This window comes from Solenopsis invicta, chromosome 15 (genome assembly GCF_016802725.1).
Source record: "Solenopsis invicta isolate M01_SB chromosome 15, UNIL_Sinv_3.0, whole genome shotgun sequence".
Taxonomy (NCBI): Eukaryota; Metazoa; Arthropoda; class Insecta; order Hymenoptera; family Formicidae; genus Solenopsis; species Solenopsis invicta.
This window is the reverse complement of record NC_052678.1, coordinates 3640583-3652745: the sequence shown is the minus strand read 5'-3', so window position 1 is coordinate 3652745 and position 12163 is coordinate 3640583. Positions and strand designations below refer to the sequence as shown.

The following is a 12163-nucleotide window of genomic DNA, read 5'->3' as shown; positions in this document are numbered from 1 at the left end:
CGTTTTGGGGAAAACGACACGATATCGAGCCGGAATCGCGGTTATCTTTCTCGGGAGCGCCTCAGTGCCAGGCAGCACCGGAAAGCTCGCTGCTACTCATCCAGAGGAGTCCTGTCGAGAGGATCGTCGCAAAGATCCTCGACAGGCGGACGAAGGAGAGCTCGTTGCCTTCACGCGCGACGAGAAGAAGAACAGGAGGAGGAAGAAAGAAGAGACGCGAGAACACCCATCGTGGCGACCGCACGTGATGATGGTCCGCGTAAGTTTCAACATGAGAACCCAGCAGACAAAAATAAAATTGAAATAAATAGAAATGAATTCATTTCGACATTTTCAAATTCGCGCTTCAAATTTTTCGAATCTATTTAAATAAAAAAAAAATATATATAATATAAATATGAATACGATCCGAATTCAACATGATAAATAGCTTATTTCATATTTCAATTCATTTAAATCCAAAAATAATGTAATAGGGACATAAATTTGTCCAAATTCAAAATAACGAACAGCTCATTTCAAATTTTAATTCATTTAAATCCAAAAATAATATAATGGGGACATAAATCCACCCGAATTCAAAATGATGAATAGCGTATTTCATATTTTAATTTATTTGAGTCCATTTAAATCTAAAAATATTCCAAAAATCTAAAGCGCGAACTCCGACAAATTAAAATGAATCAACATTTTCAACTCATTTAAATTTATTTTCGTTTGCCGGAAGAGTCGCACAGGTGCGTGGTCACGATGCGGGTGGGCTTGCGTATGCGATACGAATTACGGGGGAAAGTACCGTACAGGGAGTCCAGAAGACGACGTAGCATACCCGGTTCCGCGTTCACCACCTCGACTCACTTCCTCTTCTCCTACGATCAGCAAATCATGTAAAATCGAGGCGAACCGGCACCACCACCGTCGAAGAATCGCGATTGAAAGAAACTATTAAAAAAGGAAGAAAAAGAAGACGACGACGACGACGACGACGACGACGATTCGCCCCGGATCGCGCGCGCTGCACTGACTGCTCGCCGTCGAAGATTCCGAGCGGAACAAGTTGCAACCGTCCACCGCGGCGACGGCGGCGGTGGCGGTGGCAGCGGCGGCGGGGAACATACGTGTCCGCACGAGCCGAACACGACTGACGCTCGGCCTCGGTTCAAGGGTCGTCGCCGTAACGTCGCTGATCATGCGGCAATCATGCGTCGAGAATCCGTTCCTCGCGGAGCTTTTGCGCGCGTATCGTAATCTTAATTATTGAACACGCGGTTCGCGCGATTATCCTCAACCCTTTGATCGCCGGAGAGATCACGTACACCAGGCTTTCGCTCACCGTTCCATTCTCGCGCATCTCTCTTTCTCTTTTGATCAGCTTCTTCGGGCTTCGCGTTGCATCGATCATTCTTTTTGCTTTATTATTTCTTTTTGCTTTATTATTTCTTTTTGCCTTATTATTTCTTTTTTTTGTGTACACGAGCGAGGCGAACTTACGGTAGCCGGAACTACCGACGCTCGTTCATTAAAATTTAAGGTAAATGTTCCAGTAACCGGAGATGATACAGAGCCAAGATATAGAGCCAAGAATTTTTGTAAGAAATCATATATAAAGTGATTTAATTATACGATTAACTGAAATATGGAATATAAAATGTTATTATATTATCATTAAAACCATTGAAAGTTTTTCAATTATTCCGAAAATAATAAAAACTTGTAAAGCCTATGAAAATGAATACAATTGAAAATGCCCAGCAAACGGGGGAAGAAAATAAATTCAAATAAATGTGAAAAGTGCAATTTATTTTAATAATTAAGAATTTATTCTATCTGAGTTTGTGCTTTAGATTTTCGGAGTTTTTTTATTCAAATAAACTCAAATGGATTGAAATACAAAATACGCTTTTTATTAATCATTTTAAATTCGGATAGATTCATGTACCCATTATATTATAGATAAAATTATAATAAAATTATTATAGTTTATATTGGATTCAAATGAATTGAAATTCGAAGTGAGCTATTCATTATTTTGAAATACTTGTAATACTTGAAAATATTTAAAAGTTATTTTAAATATTATAAAAATTAATAAAGAAAATAAAATTATTACAGAATTAGGTTATAGTTAATATTTTAAAATTTTTTAAGAAAAACATTTTGGATAAAGGAAATAGCATAATAAGGACAGTGATTTTGAGTCCCGCGCGTAATCATTATATAGGGCAAAATATCCACCCAGATAGAAGAACATTAGAAAAACTGGTATCTTACGTTACACGTGCAAATGTGCTAATGGAGAGGGAGAAGAGTTTACTGTTGTTTACATATTGCAGCAATTTTGTATTACTTGACGTATGCGAAATACTTGTCTCGTGTTGTAAGATCAGCGGAAGCGTTAATCAAACTTTTTAATATTGAACAAGTTAATCCTGATAAACAACGACAGTAATAACGACTGACACATTTCTATTTACATAATAACGATTAAATAAACACTATACGCCATAGATTTTCGCTTTTATTTCTTTATTTGCATAAGCATACTTTTAGGAAGTGAATTAATAAAAACTTGTCAATATGAAGCAAATTTACGGTTTGATTAAAGATTAAACAACTTTGTAGATGAAAAACCTCTCTTGCTGTTATGTTAGTATAAGATAAGTTTATCATATGTATTATGTGCTTGATAAAATTAAAAATTGATATATTATATATTTTAAGAAAATAAAAAAACTGCTAAAATCAGTTAAATTAATTTTTCTAATTAAAAAAAATTGAAATCTTATAGTTAAAATTACGTGAATTACTCTATAATAAATTATTCATCATACCGAATTCGGATGTATTCATATTTTTGAATTAAAACAGATTCGAAAAATCCGAATTCGAAAATGTCGAAATAAATTTATTTCCATCAATTTCAACTCATTTGTTTCGTTTACTGGGTGACTGTCTTCAATACCTTAAATTCTTATCCTTGTATTGTTTATTAAATAAATATAAAAATTATTATCTTAACAAATACATTTTTCTTAAAAAATTTCAAAATATAAAGTATAATAATTTTATTATAATTTTATCTGTAATAATTTTATTTTCTTTATCAATTTTTATAATATTTAAAATGACTTATAAATATTTTCAAGTATTACAATTAAATTTTATAAAAAATCAGAGTTTGACGAGATGGGCCCAAACCAATAAAACCCATTGAATTTGACTCACATAAAAAAAAAACATCTATAAAAACTCCCCTAATTAAAATCTTTTTCTTTTCAATTTTTGAAAAATTAAAAAAATTGTTTAATTTAGTTTTGATTTTAATTTTCATCTTTTTCCAATTATTAATTACACTTAAAAACTCTATTCTTATTTTTAAAAAATTTACAAAAAATCTATAATACGTAATAAACATTTTAAAACATACATGATTAAATTATTTATAAAAAATGAATAAAAAATGATCAGATTCAAAAACTGATCGATTTGGAACCTTTATATTGATATATGTACGTCTATTATATTAATTAATAAATTAAATTAATTAAATTGAAATTAATCGAAAATAGATCAAATTATTATTTGAATTGCAAATTTGTTGATCATTAGTGGACTATAAAAAAATAAAAATGCATAAAACCTGAAAATACCCAATAAAAAATTAAAAAAAAAACTTATTGGGCTTATCATTTTTTTAATTACTTTTTTTCAAACTTTGTAAAAAAACACATTTAAAATTAATAATAATAAAAATTTTTGTAAACATCTGGATATAGAAACATGTTCGGCCACTAGAATATTTATCTTACAATATTTTATACGATGTAAATATCACATTTGTGTTTATATTTAAAGATTGCGGACGTATGCATAGAATGAGGAGATGCTCAATCATGCTCGCGATGAGATATCGGTAAATGGAGCATAAGTATTTTATCGGTCTCGATAACACAAACGAATGATCTACTCTACAGAAGTGAAATGAAAATCGAAGCAAGCGAGGTGCAAGAGCGTAAAAATTTTCATCGATTAGAGAAACCAGAGTACTCGAAAGTCGCCTGTCACGTGAATAAATCTTTCCGATTTCAACAAAAAATTTGCATATTTTATATAATAATTTTAAGAACTTTTTATATTTTAAATTTATGAAGATTTTTTTTGAAAAAGTCTTAAGGTCCGTATTCAGAACTTATAGATGTTAGCACAGGTTGGGGCATTTATGCGTAAAATACAAATAATCTACATAAAATTTAAATAATTATTACGTGCACAAAATGGGAACTATATTTTACGTCTTATCTTATACGTAAAAGTTTAGGTAAGTTTACGTAAACGATAACCGTTGAAATCATAAAAAATTCAGAATTTATCACAATTAATGAATTTATATTCTTTCAATTTTTAATAAAATTTTTAAAGGCTACAAATTTTTATTTTATCAATATTAAAATCAGATATTAAAAATATTATAAGTTAATTAATTTTGTCTGTATTGAGTTATCCAATTTATAGTAATTTACAAAAATGTTAACAAAAGTGTATAATTATTCCTAAATTTTAATGTAGAAATATAGCAGCATGAAATATTATACTGGACATGGCAATATTTTAGATTAAGAATCAAATGATTTTTTAAATAATAGTAAAATATTATACCTCAAACTTGGGTTTGTTTAATTTTTGACAGATATTATTTAGAAATTTTATTTCGACAAAATTTTGGCGTTATGATGTATCATTTTAGCGCAATTAGTGCAACATTTTCGTTAATTTATGATGACATTACTGTGCAAGATTTGCACAATATGCCTATCAGAGAACGAAAACTATTACACAATATTTTGCTATGTAATAACATATCATCGCTATTTTATTTATTAACATATATAAAGTAATATTACTAATATACTTAATATATAGATTTTATACTGAATAGAAAGAAAGATATACACACAGAGATACAAATGTCTTCTCATACAAAATTATATCCAAGTATACTAGAGTAGACGCGCGTTTTAACATACATGTTCATCATGAGAATTTTATATTTCTACAACATTGCTGGAACATTTCGGTGAAATATTAATATTGTATGTCTCTGAAACATTACATTGCTGCTTGCAATGTTGCAATGTTACTGGAAGCTTTAATGCTCCCATACAGCACAGAAAGCTGCAGAAATATTGTTGCAACATTGCTGCAACGTTGCAACAATATTGTTGCAAGTTTTGTGCTGTATGAGCTGTGTGGGACTCTATCCTTGTGTGTTACGTCCTAATGAACGGCAACGATACGCGTGTTCTGAATACGGACCGTGGACTTTCTTAGCACTTTTGAAAGGTTGCAATACGCATAGAAAGAATCTAAGAAGTTTTCTGAAGAAAACAATTTTCACCAGGGTTGTACAAGAAACCGTATTCCAAGCCGGCGTCCATCAGTGATTTTAACAACGCAACGCGCTCAATGTTTCATATGACCAACGAAGAGAAAACGAGAGCGGACAGAAACATTCCAGACAATCGGGGAGACAGCGTACAACTTGACATTCGGTAAAGCAGTCCTCACCCTTTCTCACCCTCTTTCCCATGTCGTCGAGAGTACACTTTCGGCGCTTCCTTCAAACTCATTTTGAATCGTGATTGTCGCGTGGTCCGCAGATTCTCACGTGAGATGATCTATCAAAAAATTAGGGAGGGGGGAACGATGATTGGTCGAGCCGGGTGTCAGGCGACGCTAGGGACGGCGCTGATTGGCCGCGCGCGCGCGCGCGGTGTGTGATGCGATGAGGAGATGCGTGGCCCTCCCCTTTCTATCCCCCGGTACTCCGCACCGTGCCCGGGGCCCGGTACAACGTGAGCCGAGAACCGTGCAATGTTTCCAAGAGGAGTCGCGTGTCAACGCTCTCCAAACTGATTTGTTGGATCGGAGAGCCAACTCTCCGCGCACGAAGGAGTGTCACGACGATCGACTTACCGGTGACGGATCTTGCGCGCCGGAGCGATCCGCTGCTTCTCCTCGAGGTTAAGTTCGTCCCTTCGTTCCTGTTCTGTCATTCGCGACGAGTCAGCGGTTCCGCGAGGGGGTCAAGACTCGGGGACCCAGGCGTCCACCGTGCTTCGCTTCGGCGTTTCCTGGTGGCCACGCCGATCGGTTGTGGGGATCGCTACGCGACGTGCCGAGTCACCGTCACCGCGTGACCATGTACATCTATGTGAATTTTTCTCCGTTCTGCGCACTGGCTCGCGCGTAGCGGGATACAAAAAAGAGAGACGAGATACCGACATGCCACTGTCATCGCGCGCGCGCGCGCTCGCCCTTACCGGTCGGGGCGTCAGTAGACGCAGGTGCGGCACAGGTGCGCTATCTGTGAAATATTTCTCGGGATTTTCCGACTTGTCCAGAGAGTAAATATTATCGTATGTCGATATAAACATGGCGCTGCACTACCATCGGGGTTATTCCGTAAATTTCTACATTACATGAATTATTTGAATTTTAATCATTTGGATGAATTATTGGGATTTTGACTATGGCCGCCTCAATAAGGATATTCCACGTCTATGTTCATACTGTACTCTTAAATATGAGTATACATAATTAAAATCCCAATTTACATATTTTATATTTACACTAATCTTTTTCAGAGTTGAATATTAGCTAGTTAAAACTTAAATAATAAAGTTAAAAAGTTAACGACTTTTAATTTAAGTCATTTAATTTTAAATGATTATTTTTAATTTTAACTAGTTGTTTTTGAAATACATGTAACGGTGATTTATTAGAAACTTTCTTCTAAGTAAAAATTTATCTATATGAAAGAAAAAAGTTGTAAAAGAAAAAATACATTTTTACATAAAAAACAATATTTCATTGTTATTTCATATAAACTTAATTTAAAAATAAATTATTTAATTCGTTTAATGGTCCATTAATTTGAGTTATCTAATTTTAAAAACTTGCGGATTTCTAATTTAGTATATAATGCTTTTCATAATTACCTTTTAATTTTACTTAATTTAATCTTAACGTAACTTTTAATTGAATTAGTTTTTTAAATCTTCGATGAACCGTAGATTATTATTTACATAAGTGACATTTAAAACATAGTTTACATAGGCCAGTGTTCATAATTAATTCTTATGTTTAAGACCGTCTTAAGATGTCATCAACAAATCAGAAAGCATCTTAAAACATTATTTAAGACGGTCTTGAAATAAGAATCGATTATAAATACTGGTCATAAATTACGATCAGATTCGCACTCAAAGTGCTATTAACATTATTCTATTAGCGCTTTCGAGTGTAATAGATTTGAATTACAATTACATAACTTCCTTAATATTTTTAAACTTGAGCGTATTATCATATGAATGTAACACTCGAGTGTTTTTTTTTTGTTTAATTTTTTATTCGACTGTACACATTTCGAGTTATGCAAAGTTAAACAACAAAGTTAAACATGGGATTTTGTTAAATGGCTTTTTAAGCGACATTTTCATATCAAAATATTTTTTCGATAAGTCGATTGTCACACTCTAGAGAGCTATGTTCAAAAACATTAAAGATATAAAGCATTAAAGATATTCTTTTATTCTTAATGTTAAACAAAAATAAAATAATATCTCTAATGTTTCTGAACGCAGGAAAATTCTAAACCATGTAAAATTAAAAATTATATAATTTTGTAACAAATTATAGTGTTTTTTAAACTAAACCAATTTTTAAAATTTATTTTTGGGCTAGCTATATTATCACTTTTCCTCTTTCATCGATTGTGCAGTGCGTCACATTTTTATAAATCACGTTCTAAGTATTATTAAATATTGCATCATTTTGAATCTTAAATCTGTTAAATAAAACGTTACTCTGACGAATATAATAGTTTAAGTTTTAACATAAAAAATTGATTATTAACCAAGTTATTCAATATAATAAAAATGGGTACCAGCTATTAACTCCTTTTTTCTTTATAGTATACTATTTATAACTTCGTCAAATTATTAAATATCAATAGAATGCTTGAGCAATGTATTTTAAAGACTTTAAACATTAAGAATATGTTTTTAAAAAGTAATTTTGTTTACCTTTTAAATAAAAATAACTTCTCTTTTTTTTTAAGGATAAACAAGGCTAGAGTAATACCAACAGCGCTTTGGAATAACAAATCGGACCGCAGCTATAATTTACATTATATATGCATAATGTAAGTTATTTGTATAATTACGTATTACATATTACGTATAAACTGTGCCTGATTGCTGAACAATCATCAAGTGTAAATTAAATTCATAATTTATTGATCAAGAAACATATTTGTTTATGACGTGATTATATCGTATGCTTACTAAAAAGTTTTCAGAATTTATATATGACTGGAAACACAAATACTAAGAAAATCTACACCCCTTTTTTAAATTTTGTATTTATTTAAATTTTAAAGTATTCTAACATTTTTTCTAAAATTTCTCATCGTTTCATTTATAAAGAATACTTTAAACTATTTTAGACTTTATAAAATTTCAGAAATTATAGAAATTTTAGGTGTTATAGGATATTTCGAAATTCATATAAATAAAAATTTCTAGAAAAGATGTAGTTTTACTCACCATATCTGAAAAGTGTTCTTCTAATTTGTAATAAAAAATCTGAGAAATTATTTACAAAATTAAACAGAAATTCTGAAATCTATATAAAAATTTTGAAACGCACACATTATATGAAAAATTCTAAGAAAAGTTTTTACTATTGCAACGCAATTACGTATACTTTTTATAGCTATCGCACGAATAGATAATGGCATGAATGATATAACAGAAGTGCAATTTAATGTGATCATGAAAAAGCAGTTTTAAACGTAAATGAAATGTAAATGTAAATGAATTATACATTATGACAAATAACTTTTTTTTAACAAAAAATAATTGTTTTCTATACTTTTTTGAGTGGTAGACACAAATCCGCTTTTTAAATTGCTCTATCACGTCACAATTCTGAGAAATTTGAAACTAAAGTTATTGAAAAAGAACCTATTTTTACATACGATGTCAAAATTGATGAATTCGAAATGATAAATATTAAAACTCAAAAAATGTGAGGAAAAACTTAAGAAATATTCTTACAATCATTGGATTTGTATTTAACGACCTAAAAAACCCTTAATTTTAAATGATAAACGTATAATCAAAAGCTAGTTAATAAATTGTCTCTCTTAATAATCTAAATTTCAGCTTTTCTATAATTTATCCCATATTTAACCATAAATATCTTGTTAATCTAGCCGACACCAAAAATTTCTTTTGAGGGTGGAAAGTCCTGACAACATATGTAATTTTGTTTGCAATCAAACTTCTCCAGCATGTCACATAAAAATAATTATACCATGACAAAGTACGTAAAACTATAAACGCTACAATATTATTTAATATTAATAAAAAGTGGTTATCTATATATGTCCACTCCTGATAACATTACATGAATATTATATGAGAAGTAAATATATAATATTATTTATTTCAATACTTTACTTCATTATTTTGAATTATCGGGAATATAATTCTATCAAATGTAATAATTATAAAGTTTATGAATATTTTATGTATAATAATTCATATTAATTTTTTAACACAAATAATAGATATTCGTAGAATAGTTTCATTCCATGAATATTGAAATAATGTACCTCTAATATTATATAAACATATAACAATAATACAGTATTCCTATAATATTAAAATAATATTATATGCTCGGCATATTATACTAATATTATTTTAATTTTTATTAATATTCGTATAAGATTCTAGGAATATTGTAGCGCTTATAGGAAAATAGCTTTTTTGCAATTTTAAATGCAAATTTCTCAAAAGTTATGACGTGATGAAGCAATTTGGACAGCAGATTCGTATTTAGCATTCAAAAAACTATCGGAAACGAGTCTGGTGTTTTTTTGTGTCGCCGTATTATACACGTATGTGTAATATATTCATGAAACGTCAAAATGATAACTATAAATCAAAATTAAAACCACGTTATAAGCTACTGTTCAAATTTATTCACTCGGATTACCGAAAAATTCCATGTCGAGCAAGAAAAAAATTTGTCACTTGATAAATCATAATCACCAATCAAGTTAATTTGATTTCGATTGAGATTATCTCAAGTCTCCGTCCAAGTCCCTTGCGATCCCGTCTTCCGTCGTCTCTGCCCGTTTCTTCCGAGCAGAACCCTTCTCCTGTTGATTCGACACGATCGACGATAATTCAGTCACGAGCACCGTTTGTGCACCGAACGAACTGTCCGTCCGCAATACTTGGAAGCAACGATCTCGAAAGTCGACGTTTACGCTGTGCCTGATAACATCGCTCAGTGCAGTGCTCAACACGTGACAGGATCTCGAGTTTTTGTCGGAATTGCCGTGGCTGCCATCCACGCCGATTTCTTTACTCATGCTCGCGTCCCATAAAAAATGTTTCCGAAGGCTGCTGCTTCGGTCAGGGCTTCCCCGCGACACGAATTTGCCCTGCAAACATTACCCTGGATTAAAAAAAAAAAAAAAAAGTAACGATCGGTCGACAATCGCAACAATGGTGGAATAAAACGAACAAGAAATAATGTATTCCGGCCAAGGTCGCACACTTCAAGATTACACCTGCTTCGATTATTTATGTACAATTGTTTACGTTAGATTACCGAATCTTTTTATGAACATAGACCACGTGCAAATGTAAATTATTGACGCAATATAGAAAAAAATAATTAAGTTATAAGATTAACTGCTAATATCTATAACTGCAGTATTGATAAAATTTTATATTTTAATACGTAAATAATCCGTGTACATACACGTAATTTTGAAATTTACGGCACAATCATGTTTTAATGTTTCTTACTTTTTGGATATTTATATTTTACGCATAACTCTGAGAGATTTCGATTTTATACAATAGTAGTTATAAAAACAGAGCAATTAAGAAAAGAAAATAATTAAATAGGCATGTACAATATTAAAAATTATTGATTGCAATTGTAATCTTTAAGAATCGCAGTGAATATCGATATATACAATTACATTGCGATTTTTATGTTATATTTTAAATTGTGCATAATTCTTATTACAAACATTAATCACGTGACATTTTATAATGAAACATCATTTTGAATTACGTGTCATTTTAAATTTTATTCAATTTACAACAAAACACTTGATAAAATTTTTCAAAAGTTATTTTAAAAGAAATAAATACCATATACGCGATTATATAAAATTGTTTGCAGACGCGATTTTAAATCGCATGCGATTTTGCAATTAAAAATCCATTATATACTGCGATTCAAGAAAACGATCACGATGCTTGCAATATATCGTAAATCATAAAATTACTCTATTAATAAAAATATTAAAGTTTTTTCATACTAAATCTATTTTAGCATAATATTTATTCCAAACAAAAAAGAGAGTAAAAACAAATTTTCTTTTTATTGCAATTTGTATTAAAATAAAAAAATAATAAACTATTTATAAATACATCAATTTTTATTTAGATGGCTCTATTTTCATGACTATCACGGTATGTTGGATAACACAATACTAAAAAATCAAGTTACAAGAAGAACTTAAAAGTAATTAAGTTATAAGATTATTAATATAACTGATCTTAATAATTGATAAAATAAAAATATGTAATATTAGAAATTAAAAAAAGGCAGAAAAAAATGTCCACTGTAGCTAATAAAATCTAAATTTTTTATGATCTATGAATTAATGTAGATTTTAATATTATACATATACAATGTAAAATATAAAAACTATATTTTACTTGTAATGCCATTTCTGTAAAAAATGATCGAAGAATCATAGAAGATTCACGTTTCATTAAAAATAATAAAAATTATATTATTTTTAATATTATATATTTTTTTAGAAAATGAAGTATTTGTTATATTAATTAACATATTTTGTTTGTTTTTTTCTATATTGTTTACGAATTTATAATTTATGATTCATAATTTATAATTCATAATTTTTCTTATAATTTACATTACCTGTGTTGTCTGTATGAATAAAATTCATGCAAGCATAATGTAAATAATACTTTAATAATCCGTGTAAATTAAATACAATCTTGAAATGTATAACACAATTCTATGATGCAATAAGATATTT

At 30.3% G+C, this 12163-nt stretch overlaps 1 protein-coding gene across 9 annotated transcripts in view; it reads right to left on the bottom strand.

Moving 5' to 3' along the window:
* LOC105193432 (acetyl-CoA carboxylase) overlaps positions 1-10496 on the bottom strand; it is a 29865-nt gene extending 19369 nt beyond the window's left edge. The window contains exon 1 of one of the 9 annotated variants that reach the window (XM_039458114.1): positions 10122-10496. Coding sequence is in view for 3 of the 9 variants with exons in the window: in XM_026139479.2 (XP_025995264.1) it covers positions 5974-6053 (80 nt within the window). In the remaining 6 variants the exon portion in view is untranslated. Of the gene's footprint in view, positions 1-796; positions 1108-5565; positions 6663-10121 lie in introns of those variants that run through there. The other 8 variants (XM_039458116.1, XM_026139475.2, XM_026139479.2 and 5 more) reach the window with 8 other exon arrangements.
* Positions 10497-12163: the final 1667 nt, after the last annotated feature.